A 21,267-nucleotide genomic window follows, 5' to 3' on the forward strand; every position below is an offset into this window, starting at 1 on the left:
ATCTCTCTGAGTACAGATAATGTAGTAGATGTCACCTGCAGTCCTATGTAACACCACAGATAACACAGTGATATCTCTGAGTACAGATAATGCAGTAGATGTCACCTGCAGTCCTATGTAACACCACAGATAACACAGTGATATCTCTGAGTACAGATAATGTAGTGATGTCACCTGCAGTCCTATGTAACACCACAGATAACACAGTGATATCTCTGAGTACAGATAATGTAGTAGATGTCACCTGCAGTCCTATGTAACACCACAGATAACACAGTGATATCTCTGAGTACAGATAATGTAGTAGATGTCACCTGCAGTCCTATGTAACACCACAGATAACACAGTGATATCTCTGAGTACAGATAATGTAGTAGATGTCACCTGCAGTCCTATGTAACATCACAGATAACACAGTGATATCTCTGAGTACAGATAATGCAGTAGATGTCACCTGCAGTCCTATGTAACACCACAGATAACAGTGATATCTGAGTACAGATAATGTAGTAGATGTCTCCTGCAGTCCTATGTAACACCACAGATAACACAGTGATATCTGAGTACAGATAATGTAGTAGATGTCACCTGCAGTCCCATGTAACACCACAGATAACAGTGATATATCTGAGTACAGATAATGTAGTAGATGTCACCTGCAGTCCTATGTAACACCACAGATAACACAGTGATATCTCTGAGTACAGATAATGTAGTAGATGTCACCTGCAGTCCTATGTAACACCACAGATAACACAGTGATATCTCTCTAAGTACAGATAATGTAGTAGATGTCACCTGCAGTCCTATGTAACACCACAGATAACACAGGGATATCTCTCTGAGTACAGATAATGTAGTAGATGTCACCTGCAGTCCTATGTAACACCACAGATAATACAGTGATATCTCTGAGTACAGATAATGTAGTGGATGTCACCTGCAGTCCTATGTAACACCACAGATAACACAGTGATATCTCTGAGTACAGATAATGTAGTAGATGTCACCTGCAGTCCTATGTAACACCACAGATAACACAGTAATATCTCTGAGTACAGATAATGTAGTGGATGTCACCTGCAGTCCTATGTAACACCACAGATAACACAGTGATATCTCTGAGTACAGATAATGTAGTAGATGTCACCTGCAGTCCTATGTAACACCACAGATAACACAGTGATATCTCTGAGTACAGATAATGTAGTAGAGGTCCCCTGCAGTCCTATGTAACACCTCAGATAACACAGTGATATCTCTGAGTACAGATAATGTAGTAGATGTCACCTGCAGTCCTATGTAACACCACAGATAACAGTGATATCTCTGAGTACAGATAATGTAGTAGATGTCCCCTGCAGTCCTATGTAACACCACAGATAACACAGTGATATCTCTGAGTACAGATAATGTAGTAGAGGTCCCCTGCAGTCCTATGTAACACCACAGATAACACAGTGATATCTCTCTGAGTACAGATAATGTAGTAGAGGTCACCTGCAGTCCCATGTAACTCCACAGATAACACAGTGATATCTCTGAGTACAGATAATGTAGTAGATGTCACCTGCAGTCCTATGTAACACCACAGATAACAGTGATATCTCTGAGTACAGATAATGTAGTAGATGTCACCTGCAGTCCTATGTAACACCACAGATAACACAGTGATATCTCTGAGTACAGATAATGTAGTAGATGTCACCTGCAGTCCTATGTAACACCACAGATAACACAGTGATATCTCTGAGTACAGATAATGTAGTAGATGTCACCTGCAGTCCTATGTAACACCACAGATAACACCGTGATATCTCTGAGCACAGATAATGTAGTGGATGTCACCTGCAGTCCTATGTAACACCACAGATAACACAGTGATATCTCTGGGTACAGATAATGTAGTAGATGTCACCTGCAGTCCTATGTAACACCACAGATAACACAGTGATATCTCTGAGTACAGATAATGTAGTAGATGTCACCTGCAGTCCTATGTAACACCACAGATAACACCGTGATATCTCTGAGCACAGATAATGTAGTGGATGTCACCTGCAGTCCTATGTAACACCACAGATAACACAGTGATATCTCTGAGTACAGATAATGTAGTAGATGTCACCTGCAGTCCTATGTAACACCACAGATAGCACAGTGATATCTCTGAGTACAGATAATGTAGTAGATGTCTCCTGCAGTCCTATGTAACACCACAGATAACACAGTGATATCTCTGAGTACAGATAATGCAGTAGATGTCACCTGCAGTCCCATGTAACACCACAGATAACAGTGATATCTCTGAGTACAGATAATGTAGTAGATGTCACCTGCAGTCCTATGTAACACCACAGATAACACAGTGATATCTCTGAGTACAGATAATGTAGTAGATGTCTCCTGCAGTCCTATGTAACACCACAGATAACAGTGATATCTCTGAGTACAGATAATGTAGTAGATGTCACCTGCAGTCCTATGTAACACCACAGATAACACAGTGATATCTCTGAGTACAGATAATGTAGTAGATGTCACCTGCAGTCCTATGTAACACCACAGATAACACAGTGATATCTCTGAGTACAGATAATGTAGTAGATGTCACCTGCAGTCCTATGTAACACCACAGATAACACAGTGATATCTCTGAGTACAGATAATGTAGTAGGTGTCACCTGCAGTCCTATGTAACACCACAGATAACACAGTGATATCTCTGAGTACAGATAATGTAGTAGATGTCACCTGCAGTCCTATGTAACACCACAGATAACAGTGATATCTCTGAGTACAGATAATGTAGTAGATGTCACCTGCAGTCCTATGTAACACCACAGATAACACAGTGATATCTCTGAGTACAGATAATGTAGGAGATGTCACCTGCAGTCCTATGTAACTCCACAGATAACACAGTGATATCTCTGAGTACAGATAATGTAGTAGATGTCACCTGCAGTCCTATGTAACACCACAGATAACACAGTGATATCTCTGAGTACAGATAATGTAGTAGATGTCACCTGCAGTCCTATGTAACACCACAGATAACACAGTGATATCTCTGAGTACAGATAATGTAGTAGATGTCACCTGCAGTCCCATGTAACACCACAGATAACACCGTGATATCTCTGAGTACAGATAATGTAGTAGATGTCACCTGCAGTCCTATGTAACACCACAGATAACAGTGATATCTCTGAGTACAGATAATGTAGTAGATGTCACCTGCAGTCCTATGTAACACCACAGATAACACAGTGATATCTCTGAGTACAGATAATGTAGGAGATGTCACCTGCAGTCCTATGTAACTCCACAGATAACACAGTGATATCTCTGAGTACAGATAATGTAGTAGATGTCACCTGCAGTCCTATGTAACACCACAGATAACACAGTGATATCTCTGAGTACAGATAATGTAGTAGATGTCACCTGCAGTCCTATGTAACACCACAGATAACACAGTGATATCTCTGAGTACAGATAATGTAGTAGATGTCACCTGCAGTCCCATGTAACACCACAGATAACACAGTGATATCTCTGAGTACAGATAATGTAGTAGATGTCACCTGCAGTCCTATGTAACACCACAGATAACACAGTGATATCTCTGAGTACAGATAATGTAGTAGATGTCACCTGCAGTCCTATGTAACACCACAGATAACACAGTGATATCTCTGAGTACAGATAATGCAGTAGATGTCACCTGCAGTCCTATGTAACACCACAGATAACACAGTGATCTCTGAGTACAGATAATGTAGTAGATGTCACCTGCAGTCCTATGTAACACCACAGATAACAGTGATATCTCTGAGTACAGATAATTTAGTAGATGTCACCTGCAGTCCTATGTAACACCACAGATAACAGTGATATCTCTGAGTACAGATAATGTAGTAGATGTCTCCTGCAGTCCTATGTAACACCACAGATAACACAGTGATATCTGAGTACAGATAATGTAGTAGATGTCACCTGCAGTCCCATGTAACACCACAGATAACACAGTGATATCTCTGAGTACAGATAATGTAGTAGGTGTCACCTGCAGTCCTATGTAACACCACAGATAACACAGTGATATCTCTGAGTACAGATAATGTAGTAGATGTCACCTGCAGTCCTATGTAACACCACAGATAACACAGTGATATCTCTGAGTACAGATAATGTAGTAGATGTCACCTGCAGTCCCATGTAACACCACAGATAACACCGTGATATCTCTGAGCACAGATAATGTAGTAGATGTCACCTGCAGTCCTATGTAACACCACAGATAACACAGTGATATCTCTGAGTACAGATAATGTAGTAGATGTCACCTGCAGTCCTATGTAACACCACAGATAACAGTGATATCTCTGAGTACAGATAATGTAGTAGATGTCACCTGCAGTCCTATGTAACACCACAGATAACAGTGATATCTCTGAGTACAGATAATGTAGTAGATGTCTCCTGCAGTCCTATGTAACACCACAGATAACACAGTGATATCTGAGTACAGATAATGTAGTAGATGTCACCTGCAGTCCCATGTAACACCACAGATAACAGTGATATATCTGAGTACAGATAATGTAGTAGATGTCACCTGCAGTCCTATGTAACACCACAGATAACACAGTGATATCTCTGAGTACAGATAATGTAGTAGATGTCACCTGCAGTCCTATGTAACACCACAGATAACACAGTGATATCTCTGAGTACAGATAATGTAGTAGAGGTCACCTGCAGTCCCATGTAACACCACAGATAACAGTGATATCTCTGAGTACAGATAATGTAGTAGATGTCACCTGCAGTCCTATGTAACACCACAGATAACACAGTGATATCTCTCTGAGAACAGATAATGTAGTAGATGTCACCTGCAGTCCTATGTAACACCACAGATAACTGATATCTCTGAGTACAGATAATGTAGTAGATGTCTCCTGCAGTCCTATGTAACACCACAGATAACAGTGATATCTCTGAGTACAGATAATGTAGTAGATGTCACCTGCAGTCCTATGTAACACCACAGATAACAGTGATATATCTGAGTACAGATAATGTAGTAGATGTCACCTGCAGTCCTATGTAACACCACAGATAACACAGTGATATCTCTGAGTACAGATAATGTAGTAGATGTCACCTGCAGTCCTATGTAACACCACAGATAACACAGTGATATCTCTGAGTACAGATAATGTAGTAGATGTCACCTGCAGTCCTATGTAACACCACAGATAACACAGTGATAGCTCTGAGTACAGATAATGTAGTAGATGTCACCTGCAGTCCCATGTAACAGCTCAGCTAGTCTGGCTGTGCTCCCCTTTGTTCTGTGACCCCTGGGTCCGGGCCGCGCTGCGGTGTCGTTCCTTTGTGTCTGTCATGCGGTGGCTGATATTTCATATCTGACATTAAACATTCAGCAGTCGCATGGAGGACAATGGTCGGAGCGCCGTCTGTCAGTGTGCATTGTGCGCACAGATGACTCCGGGACATCGGTCATGTCCGCGCTCGGGGCCTTTGTGTGTGTGAATGGTGCCCCCCGCGGTCTTATCTGCAGCCGCAGCTGTCCTGACCTGTGACGGTGTGATGGAGGTGTCTGCAGAGCATCGCGCACAATGTGAGATAAGCTGCAGACGCTTACACCTATAATGCTCACCACGGAGAAAGGAAGCGAGGCGGAAAGATGGAAGTCACCGGGCGGAGGCGTCACTGATCTGCACGGGGGGAAACATGGTCACCCCATCATCAACCTCCCATGTGTCCTCGTGCAGAAATCCCGGCACCTCCAGTTTCGGCCGCCGTCACTGAGGATACGAGGGGCTGCTGATAAGTCTTTACCCAGAAGGGCACGAGCTAGGCTGATGAGGCTTTCCACTTATTCCACACTCTCCACTGATGACATCACACTTCTTACATCTAGTAAAAAGGCTTGTGCCTCCCCCCGGCCTCCGCAGCAGCCTTGCATCAGACGTGGGGTGACATTTGGTGCCTTGAGGTGTTTCTTCAGGTTTGGGCACAGATGATAGTCGGAGGGCGCTAGATCTGGTGAATAGGGTGGGTGGTCACCAGCTGGAAGCCCGGCTCTGCCAGTGTTGCCGTGGTCACTTGTGCAGTGTGAGCGGAGGCGTTGTCTTGTAGGATAAGATTCCTTTGGACAACTTGCCGCACCTTTCGGCCTTCAGAGCTGTAATACCTTGCATTGATGGTGGAACCCTTTTGAAGGTAGTCCACTAGCGGCACACCCTCCTCACCCCAGAACACAGACGCCAGCACCTTAGTGGCTGATTTTTGCCCCCTGAACTTCTTTGGACGAGGTGAACCCCTGCGCCTCCAGTCGTTTGACTGCTCCTTGTTTTCAGGGTCATACAAATAAATGCCGGTCTCATCCATAGTGACCGGTCGCTCCAGGAGGTTCTTATCAGTCCGGAAACGCTGACAAATGGAGCGGGGAGGTTGTCACTCGCTGCTTCTCTGATCTGTGGTCAGACATTTGTGGATCCACTTTGCAGAAGCTTCCTCATGTCCAAATGTTCATGGAGAATGACACAAACACGATCCCGGGAAATCCCCCTGATGTCTGCTATTGCATTACCTGGAATTGGTGGATTCTCCAGTATGAGTTTGTGCGCAGCATCAACGATCTCCGGAACAACGACCACTTTCGGGCGTCCAGGACGTTCCTCATCATTGGGGCTGAGGGGCCCAGTTTACATTTGGTGACCCAGTTCTTATCTGTGGAATATGAAGGGCATTGATCCCCCAATGTCTGCGACATATCACCATAAATATCCACCGCGGACTTTCCTTGCAAAGACTCCGCCATATTGTTTTCCCGCGTGTGCAGAACACTGTTGCCATAAGCAACAAACAAAATTTTGAAAACAAATATTAGACACAATGTTTTTTTGTGATGTAACATTCGTTACCATAGAAACAAAAAAGACCACAAGGCCAAAGACTTATCAGCAGCCCCTCGTATTACTAGTTGTCTGAGGAAGGTTCTGCCACTGAATGCGCAAATTATCAAGATCCTCTGACGGCAGCTCCGGTGTCATCACCGACCAATGACGTCCTCTATGTGCTCGATGCAGACACCGTGGCCCCGGGAGACGAGTCCGGAGACGCTGCAGCCACGGGAGACTAGTCCAGAGACACCGCGGCCCCAGGAGACGAGTCCAGAGACACCGCGGCCCCAGGAGACGAGTCCGGAGACGCCGCGGCCCCGGGAGACGAGTCCGGAGACGCCGCGGCCCCGGGAGACGAGTCCGGAGACGCCGCGGCCCCGGGAGACGAGTCCAGAGACGCTGCGGCCCCGGGAGACGAGTCCGGAGACTCCGCGGCCCCGGGAGACGAGTCCGGAGACGCCGCGGGCCCCGGGAGACGAGTCCAGAGACGCTGCAGCCCCGGGAGACGAGTCCGGAGACGCCGCGGCTCCCGGAGACGAGTCCAGAGACGCTGCGGCCCCGGGAGACGAGTCCGGAGACGCCGCGGCCCCGGGAGACGAGTCCGGAGACGCCGCGGCTCCCGGAGACGAGTCCAGAGACGCTGCAGCCCCGGGAGACGAGTCCGGAGACGCCGCGGCCCCCGGGAGACGAGTCCGGAGACACCGCGGCCCCGGGAGACTAGTCCGAAGGCACCGCAACCCCGGAAGACGAGTCCGGAGACACCGCGGCCCCAGGAGACGAGTCCGGAGACACCGCGGCCCCGGGAGACGAGTCCGGAGACACCGCGGCCCCGGGAGACTAGTCCGAAGGCACCGCAACCCCGGAAGACGAGTCCGGAGACACCGCGGCCCCGGGAGACGAGTCCGGACGCTCAGCTGCCACGGGAGACGAGTCCAGAGACACCGCGGCCCCGGGAGACGAGTCCGGAGACACCGCGGCCCCCAGAGACAAGTCCGGACGCTCAGCTGCCACGGGAGACGAGTCCAGAGACACCGCGGCCCCGGGAGACGAGTCCGGAGACACCGCGGCCCCCGGGAGTCGAGTCCGGAGACACCGCGGGCCCGGGAGATGAGTCCGGAGACGCAGCTGCCCCGGGAGGAGAGTTTGGAGACACCGCGGCCCCGGTAGACGAGTCCGGAGACACCGCGGCCCCCAGAGACAAGTCCGGACGCTCAGCTGCCACGGGAGACGAGGCCGGAGACGCAGCTGCCCCTGGAGACGTGTGAGGAACACGTGGCCTGGGGTTGTGCTGGTGAAACCCATTTCCTGGGACACTTCGGAGAAATGACCGCACCTCTGGCTCCAGTCCCTACAGCACCGGGCAGTCAGTGACCTGGAACGAAGAGCAGAGGGGTGCCGCTGCCACATATCATGTCACACACACATGACGACAGGTGCCACGTTCCCTCATATAAGCCTTTTATCACTGCGCTGCCCACGTGGATTCCAGACCGTTTTCCGACTATCATTGTATCCAAGATGAAAGCAAACTCATTGCTGTAGAGGACAGACCAGCCTCCTTTCCTACCTGCCTCCATTCCTACCTGCCTCCATTCCTACCTGCCTCCATTCCTACCGGCCTCTATTCCTACTGCCTCCATTCCTGCCAGCCTCCATTCCTGCCAGCCTCCATTCCTACCGGCCTCCATTCCCACCAGCCTCCATTCCTACCGGCCTCCATTCCTACCGACCTCCATTCCTGCCAGCCTCCATTCCCACCAGCCTCCATTCCTGTCCTGCTCTGCACCATGGTGACCTTTGTGATCAGTGGTGTGAGGTCAGTAGACCCCTGTAGCTGGACGTCCGGCTCGTAGCCCGCTGTCGGCAGCCTCTGGTGGATTGTGTAGACCCTGTGTGACGCCTCAGGCTCGGTGTGTGACGTCCAATGTCTCTTGCAGCTCAGAACGGGTTAATCCTGGAACCAGCAGTGCAGCCATTTCTCCAAATTGACGCAGGAGCCGTCCCAACATGAGCGCTCCAGGCCACGCAGTCATCATGCTATTGTGAGCAGCCTGCGTGGCCCACACCGGCTCCCGTGGCTGCAGTGTTTCTAGACTTCTCTCCCGTAGCTGCAGAACCTTTGAACTGCTCCAGTGGCTGCAGTGTCTCCAGATTTGACTGCTAATGTATTGTTTCCAGACTTCTCTCCCATATCTGCAGCGTCTCCGGACTTGTCTCCCGTGGCTACAGCACCTCCAGGCTTATCTCCTGTGGCTGCAGCGTCTCCGGACTCGTCTCCAGTGGCTGCAGCGTCTCCGGACTTGTCTCCAGTGGCTGCAGCGTCTCCGGACTTGTCTCCAGTGGCTGCAGCGTCTCCGGACTTGTCTCCCATGGCTGCCGCGTCTCCAGACTTTTCTCCCGTGGCTGCAGCGTCTCCGGACTAGTCTCCAGTGGCTGCAGCGTCTCCAGACTTCTCTCCCATATCTGCAGCGTCTCCGGACTTGTCTCCAGTGGCTGTAGTGTCTCCAGACTTGTCTCCAGTGGCTGCAGCGTCTCCGGACTTGTCTCCAGTGGCTGTAGTGTCTCCAGACTTGTCTCCAGTGGCTGCAGCGTCTCCGGACTCGTCTCCAGTGGCTGCAGCGTCTCCAGACTCGTCTCCAGTGGCTGTAGTGTCTCCAGACTTGTCTCCAGTGGCTGCAGCGTCTCCGGACTTGTCTCCCATGGCTGCCGCGTCTCCAGACTTTTCTCCCGTGGCTGCAGCGTCTCCGGACTAGTCTCCAGTGGCTGCAGCGTCTCCAGACTTCTCTCCCATATCTGCAGCGTCTCCGGACTTGTCTCCAGTGGCTGTAGTGTCTCCAGACTTGTCTCCAGTGGCTGCAGCGTCTCCGGACTTGTCTCCAGTGGCTGTAGTGTCTCCAGACTTGTCTCCAGTGGCTGCAGCGTCTCCGGACTCGATCCAGTGGCTGCAGCGTCTCCGGACTCGTCTCCAGTGGCTGCAGTGTCTCCGGACTCGTCTCCAGTGGCTGCCGCGTCTCCAGACTTTTCTCCCGTGGCTGCAGCGTCTCCGGACTAGTCTCCAGCACGTAGAGGACGTCATTGGTCGATGATTGCACAGGAGCTGCCGGCAGAGGATCTTGATGATTTGTACACGCAGCGGCAGAAGCTTCCTCAGACGACCATTGATAACCTCAGTGCAGGCGGCCGAGGCTGGAGGTGCCGGGATTTCTGCACGAGGCTCAGACTCCGGAGGTTTTGATGATGGGGTGTCCATGTTTCCCCAGTTGCAGATCGGTGACGCCTGTGTCCGGGGATTTCCATCTTTCCGTTCCTCTTCCTTCTCTCGGTGCTGATGAGTAGAGATGTAAATGTCTGCAGCTTATCTCACCTTGTGTGCGATGCTCTGCGGCTCCAGGGGATATGGTGCTGATGGGGCGGGGGATGGGGGCTCCTGCAGGGTCCCGGCACATGTACAGGGGGATATGGTGCTGATGACCAGATAAGCTGCAGACATTTACATATCTCACCTTGTGTGCGATGCTCTGCGGCTCCGGACCCCGAATGTCTCCATTTACTTGTGATCTCTGTGATTGGCCGATAATATCGCTGCCGACAGTAGAAGCCAAAGTCAGGAAATTACTGGACGTGCCGTCCACGACGTGTACGAGGGGGGAGATAGCGCTGACGGGACGGAGGATGGGGGACAGCCGGGGGGAGATGGCGCTGACGGGATAGAGGATGGGGGACAGCCGGGGGGAGATGGTGCTGACAGGACGGAGGATGGGGACAGCCGGGGGGAGATGGTGCTGACAGGACGGAGGATGGGGGACAGCCGGGGGGAGATGGGGCTGACGGGATAGAGGATGGGGGACAGCCGGGGGGAGATGGTGCTGACAGGACGGAGGATGGGGACAGCCGGGGGGAGATGGTGCTGACAGGACGGAGGATGGGGACAGCCGGGGGGAGATGGGGCTGACGGGATAGAGGATGGGGGACAGCCGGGGGGAGATGGTGCTGACAGGACGGAGGATGGGGGACAGCCGGGGGGAGATGGCGCTGACGGGATAGAGGATGGGGGACAGCCGGGGGGAGATGGGGCTGACGGGATGGAGGATGGGGGACAGCCGGGGGGAGATGGCGCTGACGGGATAGAGGATGGGGGACAGCCGGGGGGAGATGGTGCTGACGGGACGGAGGATGGGGGACAGCCGGGGGGAGATGGTGCTGACGGGATAGAGGATGGGAGACAGCCGGGGGGAGATGGTGCTGACAGGACGGAGGATGGGGACAGCCGGGGGGAGATGGGGCTGATGGGATAGAGGATGGGGGACAGCCGGTGGGAGATGGCGCTGACGGGATAGAGGATGGGGGACAGCCGGGGGGAGATGGCGCTGACGGGATAGAGGATGGGGGACAGCCGGGGGGAGATGGCGCTGACGGGATAGAGGATGGGGGACAGCCGGGGGGAGATGGTGCTGACAGGACGGAGGATGGGGACAGCCGGGGGGAGATGGGGCTGATGGGATAGAGGATGGGGGACAGCCGGTGGGAGATGGTGCTGACAGGACGGAGGATGGGGACAGCCGGGGGGAGATGGGGCTGATGGGACGGAGGATGGGGACAGCCGGGGGGAGATGGTGCTGACAGGACGGAGGATGGGGACAGCCGGGGGGAGATGGGGCTGATGGGACGGAGGATGGGGACAGCCGGGGGGAGATGGTGCTGACAGGACGGAGGATGGGGACAGCCGGGGGGAGATGGGGCTGATGGGACGGAGGATGGGGACAGCCGGGGGGAGATGGTGCTGACAGGACGGAGGATGGGGACAGCCGGGGGGAGATGGGGCTGATGGGATAGAGGATGGGGGACAGCCGGGGGAGATGGTGCTGACAGGACGGAGGATGGGGACAGCCGGGGGGAGATGGGGCTGATGGGATAGAGGATGGGGGACAGCCGGGGGGAGATGGTGCTGACAGGACGGAGGATGGGGACAGCCGGGGGGGAGATGGGGCTGATGGGACGGAGGATGGGGACAGCCGGTGGGAGATGACACTGACAGGATGGAGGATGGGGACAGCCAGGGGGAGATGGCGCTGACGGGATAGAGGATGGGGGACAGCCGGGGGGAGATGGCGCTGACGGGATAGAGGATGGGGACAGCCGGGGGGAGATGGCGCTGACGGGATAGAGGATGGGGGACAGCCAGGAGGAGATGGTGCTGACGGGAAGGAGGATGGGGACAGCCGGGGGGAGATGGCGCTGACGGGATAGAGGATGGGGACAGCCGGGGGGAGATGGGGCTGACGGGACGGAGGATGGGGGACAGCCGGGGGAGATGGGGCTGACGGGACGGAGGATGGGGGACAGCCGGGGGGAGATGGGGCTGACGGGACGGAGGATGGGGGACAGCCGGGGGGAGATGGGGCTGACGGGACGGAGGATGGGGGACAGCCGGGGGGAGATGGTGCTGACGGGACGGAGGATGGGGGACAGCCGGGGGGAGATGGCGCTGACGGGATAGAGGATGGGGACAGCCGGGGGGAGATGGTGCTGACGGGACGGAGGATGGGGGACAGCCGGGAGGAGATGGCGCTGACGGGATAGAGGATGGGGACAGCCGGGGGGAGATGGTGCTGACGGGATAGAGGATGGGGGACAGCCGGGGGGAGATGGTGCTGACGGGATAGAGGATGGGGGACAGCCGGGGGGAGATGGTGCTGACGGGATAGAGGATGGGGGACAGCCGGGGGGAGATGGTGCTGACGGGATAGAGGATGGGGGACAGCCGGGGGGAGATGGCGCTGACGGGAAGGAGGATGGGGACAGCCGGGGGGAGATGGTGCTGACGGGACGGAGGATGGGGGACAGCCGGGGGGAGATGGCGCTGACGGGATAGAGGATGGGGGACAGCCGGGGGGAGATGGGGCTGACGGGACGGAGGATGGGGGACAGCCGGGGGGAGATGGCGCTGACGGGATAGAGGATGGGGGACAGCCGGGGGGAGATGGGGCTGACGGGACGGAGGATGGGGGACAACCGGGGGGAGATGGTGCTGACGGGACGGAGGATGGGGGACAGCCGGGGGGAGATGGCGCTGACGGGATAGAGGATGGGGACAGCCGGGGGGAGATGGTGCTGACGGGATAGAGGATGGGGACAGCCGGGGGGAGATGGTGCTGACGGGACGGAGGATGGGGGACAGCCGGGAGGAGATGGCGCTGACGGGATAGAGGATGGGGACAGCCGGGGGGAGATGGTGCTGACGGGATAGAGGATGGGGACAGCCGGGGGGAGATGGTGCTGACGGGATAGAGGATGGGGGACAGCCGGGGGGAGATGGTGCTGACGGGATAGAGGATGGGGGACAGCCGGGGGGAGATGGTGCTGATGGGATAGAGGATGGGGGACAGCCGGGGGGAGATGGTGCTGACGGGATGGAGGATGGGGGACAGCCGGGGGGAGATGGTGCTGATGGGATAGAGGATGGGGGACAGCCGGGGGGAGATGGTGCTGACGGGATAGAGGATGGGGACAGCCGGGGGGAGATGGTGCTGACGGGATAGAGGATGGGGGACAGCCGGGGGAGATGGTGCTGACGGGATAGAGGATGGGGACAGCCGGGGGGAGATGGTGCTGACGGGATAGAGGATGGGGGACAGCCGGGGGGAGATGGTGCTGACGGGATAGAGGATGGGGGACAGCCGGGGGGAGATGGTGCTGACGGGATAGAGGATGGGGGACAGCCGGGGGGAGATGGTGCTGATGGGATAGAGGATGGGGGACAGCCGGGGGGAGATGGTGCTGACGGGATGGAGGATGGGGGACAGCCGGGGGGAGATGGTGCTGATGGGATAGAGGATGGGGGACAGCCGGGGGGAGATGGTGCTGATGGGATAGAGGATGGGGGACAGCCGGGGGGAGATGGTGCTGACGGGATGGAGGATGGGGGACAGCCGGGGGGAGATGGTGCTGATGGGATAGAGGATGGGGGACAGCCGGGGGGAGATGGCGCTGACGGGATAGAGGATGGGGACAGCCGGGGGGAGATGGTGCTGACGGGACGGAGGATGGGGGACAGCCGGGAGGAGATGGCGCTGACGGGATAGAGGATGGGGGACAGCCGGGGGGAGATGGTGCTGACGGGATAGAGGATGGGGGACAGCCGGGGGGAGATGGTGCTGACGGGATAGAGGATGGGGGACAGCCGGGGGGAGATGGTGCTGACGGGATAGAGGATGGGGGACAGCCGGGGGGAGATGGTGCTGACGGGATAGAGGATGGGGGACAGCCGGGGGGAGATGGCGCTGACGGGAAGGAGGATGGGGACAGCCGGGGGGAGATGGTGCTGACGGGACGGAGGATGGGGGACAGCCGGGGGGAGATGGCGCTGACGGGATAGAGGATGGGGGACAGCCGGGGGGAGATGGGGCTGACGGGACGGAGGATGGGGGACAGCCGGGGGGAGATGGCGCTGACGGGATAGAGGATGGGGGACAGCCGGGGGGAGATGGGGCTGACGGGACGGAGGATGGGGGACAACCGGGGGGAGATGGTGCTGACGGGACGGAGGATGGGGGACAGCCGGGGGGAGATGGCGCTGACGGGATAGAGGATGGGGACAGCCGGGGGGAGATGGTGCTGACGGGATAGAGGATGGGGACAGCCGGGGGGAGATGGTGCTGACGGGACGGAGGATGGGGGACAGCCGGGAGGAGATGGCGCTGACGGGATAGAGGATGGGGACAGCCGGGGGGAGATGGTGCTGACGGGATAGAGGATGGGGACAGCCGGGGGGAGATGGTGCTGACGGGATAGAGGATGGGGGACAGCCGGGGGGAGATGGTGCTGACGGGATAGAGGATGGGGGACAGCCGGGGGGAGATGGTGCTGATGGGATAGAGGATGGGGGACAGCCGGGGGGAGATGGTGCTGACGGGATGGAGGATGGGGGACAGCCGGGGGGAGATGGTGCTGATGGGATAGAGGATGGGGGACAGCCGGGGGGAGATGGTGCTGACGGGATAGAGGATGGGGACAGCCGGGGGGAGATGGTGCTGACGGGATAGAGGATGGGGGACAGCCGGGGGAGATGGTGCTGACGGGATAGAGGATGGGGACAGCCGGGGGGAGATGGTGCTGACGGGATAGAGGATGGGGGACAGCCGGGGGGAGATGGTGCTGACGGGATAGAGGATGGGGGACAGCCGGGGGGAGATGGTGCTGACGGGATAGAGGATGGGGGACAGCCGGGGGGAGATGGTGCTGATGGGATAGAGGATGGGGGACAGCCGGGGGGAGATGGTGCTGACGGGATGGAGGATGGGGGACAGCCGGGGGGAGATGGTGCTGATGGGATAGAGGATGGGGGACAGCCGGGGGGAGATGGTGCTGATGGGATAGAGGATGGGGGACAGCCGGGGGGAGATGGTGCTGACGGGATGGAGGATGGGGGACAGCCGGGGGGAGATGGTGCTGATGGGATAGAGGATGGGGGACAGCCGGGGGGAGATGGCGCTGACGGGATAGAGGATGGGGACAGCCGGGGGGAGATGGTGCTGACGGGATAGAGGATGGGGACAGCCGGGGGGAGATAGTGCTGACGGGATAGAGGATGGGGGACAGCCGGGGGGAGATGGTGCTGACGGGATAGAGGATGGGGGACAGCCGGGGGGAGATGGTGCTGACGGGATAGAGGATGGGGGACAGCCGGGGGGAGATGGTGCTGATGGGATAGAGGATGGGGGACAGCCGGGGGGAGATGGTGCTGACGGGATGGAGGATGGGGGACAGCCGGGGGGAGATGGTGCTGATGGGATAGAGGATGGGGGACAGCCGGGGGGAGATGGTGCTGACGGGATAGAGGATGGGGACAGCCGGGGGGAGATGGTGCTGACGGGATAGAGGATGGGGGACAGCCGGGGGAGATGGCGCTGACGGGATAGAGGATGGGGACAGCCGGGGGGAAATGGCGCTGACGGGATAGAGGATGGGGGCTCCTGGCACATACTGATGCGGTGTGCAGCGGTGCTGGGGGCTTCAGAGCAGGGGGGCAGCGTCACTGCCCCTTTGATGATATCGCGGGTGCGGATATTTCCAGGCTGATCGCCGGCTCTTCCTGTTTTGGGAGAAATCCTTTATTTTCTGTCAGCGCTGGAAATCCGATAACACGAGCCCCTCCCCCGACATACGAGGACGGGGGACCCCACATAGCAGAACATCCCACACTGTACTACAGCCCCCATCATTTACCCCCCCCCGACATACGAGGACGGGGGACCCCACATAGCAGAACGTCCCACCCTGTACTACAGCCCCCATCATTTACCCCCCCCCCGACATACGAGGACGGGGGACCCCACATAGCAGAACGTCCCACCCTGTACTACAGCCCCCATCATTTACCCCCCCCGACATACGAGGACGGGGGACCCCACATAGCAGAACGTCCCACCCTGTACTACAGCCCCCATCATTTACCCCCCCCGACATACGAGGACGGGGGACCCCACATAGCAGAACATCCCACCCTGTACTACAGCCCCCATCATTTACCCCCCCCCGACATACGAGGACGGGGGACCCCACATAGCAGAACGTCCCACCCTGTACTACAGCCCCCATCATTTACCCCCCCCGACATACGAGGACGGGGGACCCCACATAGCAGAACGTCCCACCCTGTACTACAGCCCCCATCATTTACCCCCCCCCCGACATACGAGGACGGGGGACCCCACATAGCAGAACATCCCACCCTGTACTACAGCCCCCATCATTTACCCCCCCGACATACGAGGACGGGGGACCCCACATAGCAGAACATCCCACCCTGTACTACAGCCCCCATCATTTACCCCCCCCCGACATACGAGGACGGGGGACCCCACATAGCAGAACATCCCACCCTGTACTACAGCCCCCATCATTTACCCCCCCGACATACGAGGACGGGGGACCCCACATAGCAGAACATCCCACCCTGTACTACAGCCCCCATCATTTACCCCCCCCCCCCCCGACATACGAGGGCGGGGGACCCCACATAGCAGAACATCCCACCCTGTACTACAGCCCCCATCATTTACCCCCCCCCCCCCCGACATACGAGGGCGGGGGACCCCACATAGCAGAACATCTCACCCTGCACTACAGCCCCCATCATTTACCCCCCTCCCCCCGGTCACCTTGCGAACCTCTGTTCTAAAAGTAAAGGGGGTTAGGAGTGCAGTGATTGTGGCTCCGGAGATGACTGGAGGAGTGCAGTGATTGTGGCTCCGGAGGTGACTGGAGGAATGCAGTGATTGTGGCTCCGGAGGTGACTGGAGGAATGCAGTGATTGTGGCTCCGGAGGTGACTGGAGGAGTGCAGTGATTGTGGCTCCGGAGGTGACTGGAGGAGTGCAGTGATTGTGGCTCCGGAGGTGACTGGAGGAATGCAGTGATTGTGGCTCCGGAGGTGACTGAAGGAGTGCAGTGATTATGGCTCCGGAGGTGACTGGAGGACTGCAGTGATTGTGGCTCCGGAGGTGACTGGAGGAGTGCAGTGATTGTGGCTCCGGAGGTGACTGAAGGAGTGCAGTGATTATGGCTCCGGAGGTGACTGGAGGACTGCAGTGATTGTGGCTCCGGAGGTGACTGGAGGAGTGCAGTGATTTGCAGCTTTGGAGGTGACTGGAGGAGTGCAGTGATTGTGGCTCCGGAGGTGACTGGAGGAGTGCAGTGATTTGCAGCTTTGGAGGTGACTGGAGGAATGCAGTGATTGTGGCTCCGGAGGTGACTGGAGGAGTGCAGTGATTGTGGCTCCGGAGGTGACTGGAGGAGTGCAGTGATTGTGGCTCTGAAGGTGACTGGAGGAGTGCAGTGATTGCAGTTTTGGAGGTGACTGGAGGAGTGCAGTGATTGTGGCTCCGGAGGTGACTGGAGGAGTGCAGTGATTGTGGCTCCGGAGGTGACTGGAGGAGTGCAGTGATTGTGGCTCCGGAGGTGACCGGAGGAATGCAGTGATTGTGGCTCCGGAGGTGACTGGAGGAGTGCAGTGATTGTGGCTCTGGAGGTGACTGGAGGAGTGCAGTGATTGTGGCTCCGGAGGTGACTGGAGGAGTGCAGTGATTGTGGCTCCGGAGGTGACTGGAGGAGTGCAGTGATTGTGGCTCCGGAGGTGACTGGAGGAATGCAGTGATTGTGGCTCCGGAGGTGACTGGAGGAGTGCAGTGATTGTGGCTCCGGAGGTGACTGGAGGAGTGCAGTGATTGTGGCTCCGGAGGTGACTGAAGGAGTGCAGTGATTGTGGCTCCGGAGGTGACTGGAGGAGTGCAGTGATTATGGCTCCGGAGGTGACTGGAGGAGTGCAGTGATTGCGGCTCTGGAGGTGACTGGAGGAGTGCAGTGATTGCAGCTCCGGAGGTGACTGGAGGAGTGCAGTGATTGTGGCTCCGGAGGTGACTGGAGGAGTGCAGTGATTGTGGCTCCTGAGGTGACCGGAGGAATGCAGTGATTGTGGCTCCGGAGGTGACCGGAGGAATGCAGTGATTGTGGCTCCGGAGGTGACCGGAGGAGTGCAGTGATTGTGGCTCTGGAGGTGACTGGAGGAGTGCAGTGATTGTGGCTCCGGAGGTGACTGGAGGAGTGCAGTGATTGTGGCTCCGGAGGTGACTGGAGGAGTGCAGTGATTGTGGCTCCGGAGGTGACCGGAGGAATGCAGTGATTGTGGCTCCGGAGGTGACCGGAGGAATGCAGTGATTGTGGCTCCGGAGGTGACTGGAGGAGTGCAGTGATTGTGGCTCTGGAGGTGACTGGAGGAGTGCAGTGATTGTGGCTCCGGAGGTGACTGGAGGAGTGCAGTGATTGTGGCTCCGGAGGTGACTGGAGGAGTGCAGTGATTGCGGCTCCGGAGGTGACTGGAGGAGTGCAGTGATTGCGGCTCTGGAGGTGACTGGAGGAGTGCAGTGATTGTGGCTCCGGAGGTGACTGGAGGAGTGCAGTGATTGTGGCTCCGGAGGTGACTGGAGGAGTGCAGTGATTGTGGCTCCGGAGGTGACTGGAGGAGTGCAGTGATTGTGGCTCCGGAGGTGACTGGAGGAGTGCAGTGATTGTGGCTCCGGAGGTGACCGGAGGAATGCAGTGATTGTGGCTCCGGAGGTGACCGGAGGAATGCAGTGATTGAGGCTCCGGAGGTGACTGGAGGAGTGCAGTGATTGCGGCTCTGGAGGTGACTGGAGGAGTGCAGTGATTGCAGCTCCGGAGGTGACCGGAGGAATGCAGTGATTGTGGCTCCGGAGGTGACCGGAGGAATGCAGTGATTGAGGCTCCGGAGGTGACTGGAGGAGTGCAGTGATTGCGGCTCTGGAGGTGACTGGAGGAGTGCAGTGATTGCAGCTCCGGAGGTGACTGGAGGGTAACACCGGCTGAAAGGGCAAATGTTTTTGTCTGATTTATTTTTCCTGGTTTTTCGTTGCATATTTCTTGATATTTGCGCCATCGGATCAGGCTTCTGATTGGCCGGCACACAGGGGGCGTGGCTTCCAGTGGCGCTCTTGTTACCGTGCCGTTATCGTTCCAGGGCCACCACCAATCACAAGGTGAAGGAGACGGTGGCGCTGGAGCTCAGCTACGTCAACTCCACCCTGCAGCTGCTGAAAGAGGAGCTGGAGGAGCTGAACAGCGCGGTGGAGGTCTACCAGAACGACAGGTACCGGGACCACCACAGCCCACTGCATGACTATAGGGGGTCCTCCGTGTATGGGGGTCCTCTATGTACGGGGGGGTCCTCTATGCACGGGGGTCCTCCATGCAGGGGGTCCTCCATGCAGGGGGTCCTCCATGTACGGGGGTCCTCCATGTACGGGGGTCCTCCATGTACGGGGGTCCTCCATGTATGGGGGGTCCTCCATGCACGGGGGTCCTCCATGTACGGGGATCCTCCATGTACGGGGGTCCTCCATGTATGGGGGTCCTCCATGTACGGGGCTCCTCCTCCATGTACGGGGCTCCTCCTCCATGCACGGGGCTCCTCCATGCACGGGGGTCCTCCATGTACGGGGGTCCTCCATGCACGGGGGTCCTCCATGCACGGGGGTCCTCCATGCACGGGGGTCCTCCATGCACGGGTCTCCTCCATGCACGGGGCTCCTCCATGCACGGGGGGTCCTCCATGTACGAGGGTCCTCCATGCATGGGGTTCTCCTCCATGCACGGGGGGTCCTCCATGTACGGGGGTCCTCCATGCACGGGGGGTCCTCCATGCACGGGGGGTCCTCCATGTACGGGGGGTCCTCCATGTACGGGGGGTCCTCCATGTACGGGGGGTCCTCCATGTACGGGGGTCCTCCATGTACGGGGGGTCCTCCATGTACGGGGGTCCTCCATGTACGAGGGTCCTCCATGCACGGGGGTCCTCCATGCACGGGGCTCCTCCATGCACGGGGCTCCTCCATGTACGGGGGTCCTCCATGTACGGGGAGTCCTCCATGTACGGGGAGTCCTCCATGTACGAGGGTCCTCCATGCACGGGGGTCCTCCATGTACGGGGGTCCTCCATGTACGGGGGTCCTCCATGTACGGGGGTCCTCCATGTATGGGGGGTCCTCCATGCACGGGGGTCCTCCATGTACGGGGATCCTCCATGTACGGGGGTCCTCCATGTACGGGGCTCCTCCTCCATGTACGGGGCTCCTCCTCCATGCACGGGGCTCCTCCATGCACGGGGGTCCTCCATGTACGGGGGTCCTCCATGCACGGGGGTCCTCCATGCACGGGGGTCCTCCATGCACGGGGGTCCTCCATGCACGGGTCTCCTCCATGCACGGGGCTCCTCCATGCACGGGGGGTCCTCCATGTACGAGGGTCCTCCATGCATGGGGTTCTCCTCCATGCACGGGGGGTCCTCCATGTACGGGGGTCCTCCATGCACGGGGGGTCCTCCATGTACGGGGGGTCCTCCATGTACGGGGGGTCCTCCATGTACGGGGGGTCCTCCATGTACGGGGGTCCTCCATGTACGGGGGGTCCTCCATGTACGGGGGTCCTCCATGTACGAGGGTCCTCCATGCACGGGGGTCCTCCATGCACGGGGCTCCTCCATGTACGGGGGTCCTCCATGTACGGGGAGTCCTCCATGTACGGGGAGTCCTCCATGTACGAGGGTCCTCCATGCACGGGGGTCCTCCATGTATAGGAGTCCTCCATGTACGGGGGTCCTCCATGTACGGGGGTCCTCCATGTACGGGGGTCCTCCATGTACGGGGGTCCTCCATGTACGAGGATCCTCCATGCACGGGGGTCCTCCATGCACGGGGCTCCTCCATGCACGGGGCTCCTCCATGCACGGGGCTCCTCCATGCACGGGGGTG

General features: G+C 57.2%; 1 protein-coding gene across 1 annotated transcript in view; it reads left to right on the plus strand.

Annotated features, from left to right (window-relative positions):
- The window catches only part of RHPN1 (rhophilin Rho GTPase binding protein 1), a 96,322-nt gene that overhangs the window by 19,085 nt on the left and 55,970 nt on the right, over nucleotides 1-21,267 (plus strand). The window contains exon 3 of the mRNA XM_075315971.1: nucleotides 19,479-19,607. Within this exon, the coding sequence (XP_075172086.1) occupies nucleotides 19,479-19,607 (129 nt within the window). The remainder of the gene's footprint in view (nucleotides 1-19,478; nucleotides 19,608-21,267) is intronic.

The sequence above is a fragment of the Anomaloglossus baeobatrachus genome, chromosome 6 (assembly GCF_048569485.1).
Source record: "Anomaloglossus baeobatrachus isolate aAnoBae1 chromosome 6, aAnoBae1.hap1, whole genome shotgun sequence".
NCBI lineage: Eukaryota > Metazoa > Chordata > Amphibia > Anura > Aromobatidae > Anomaloglossus > Anomaloglossus baeobatrachus.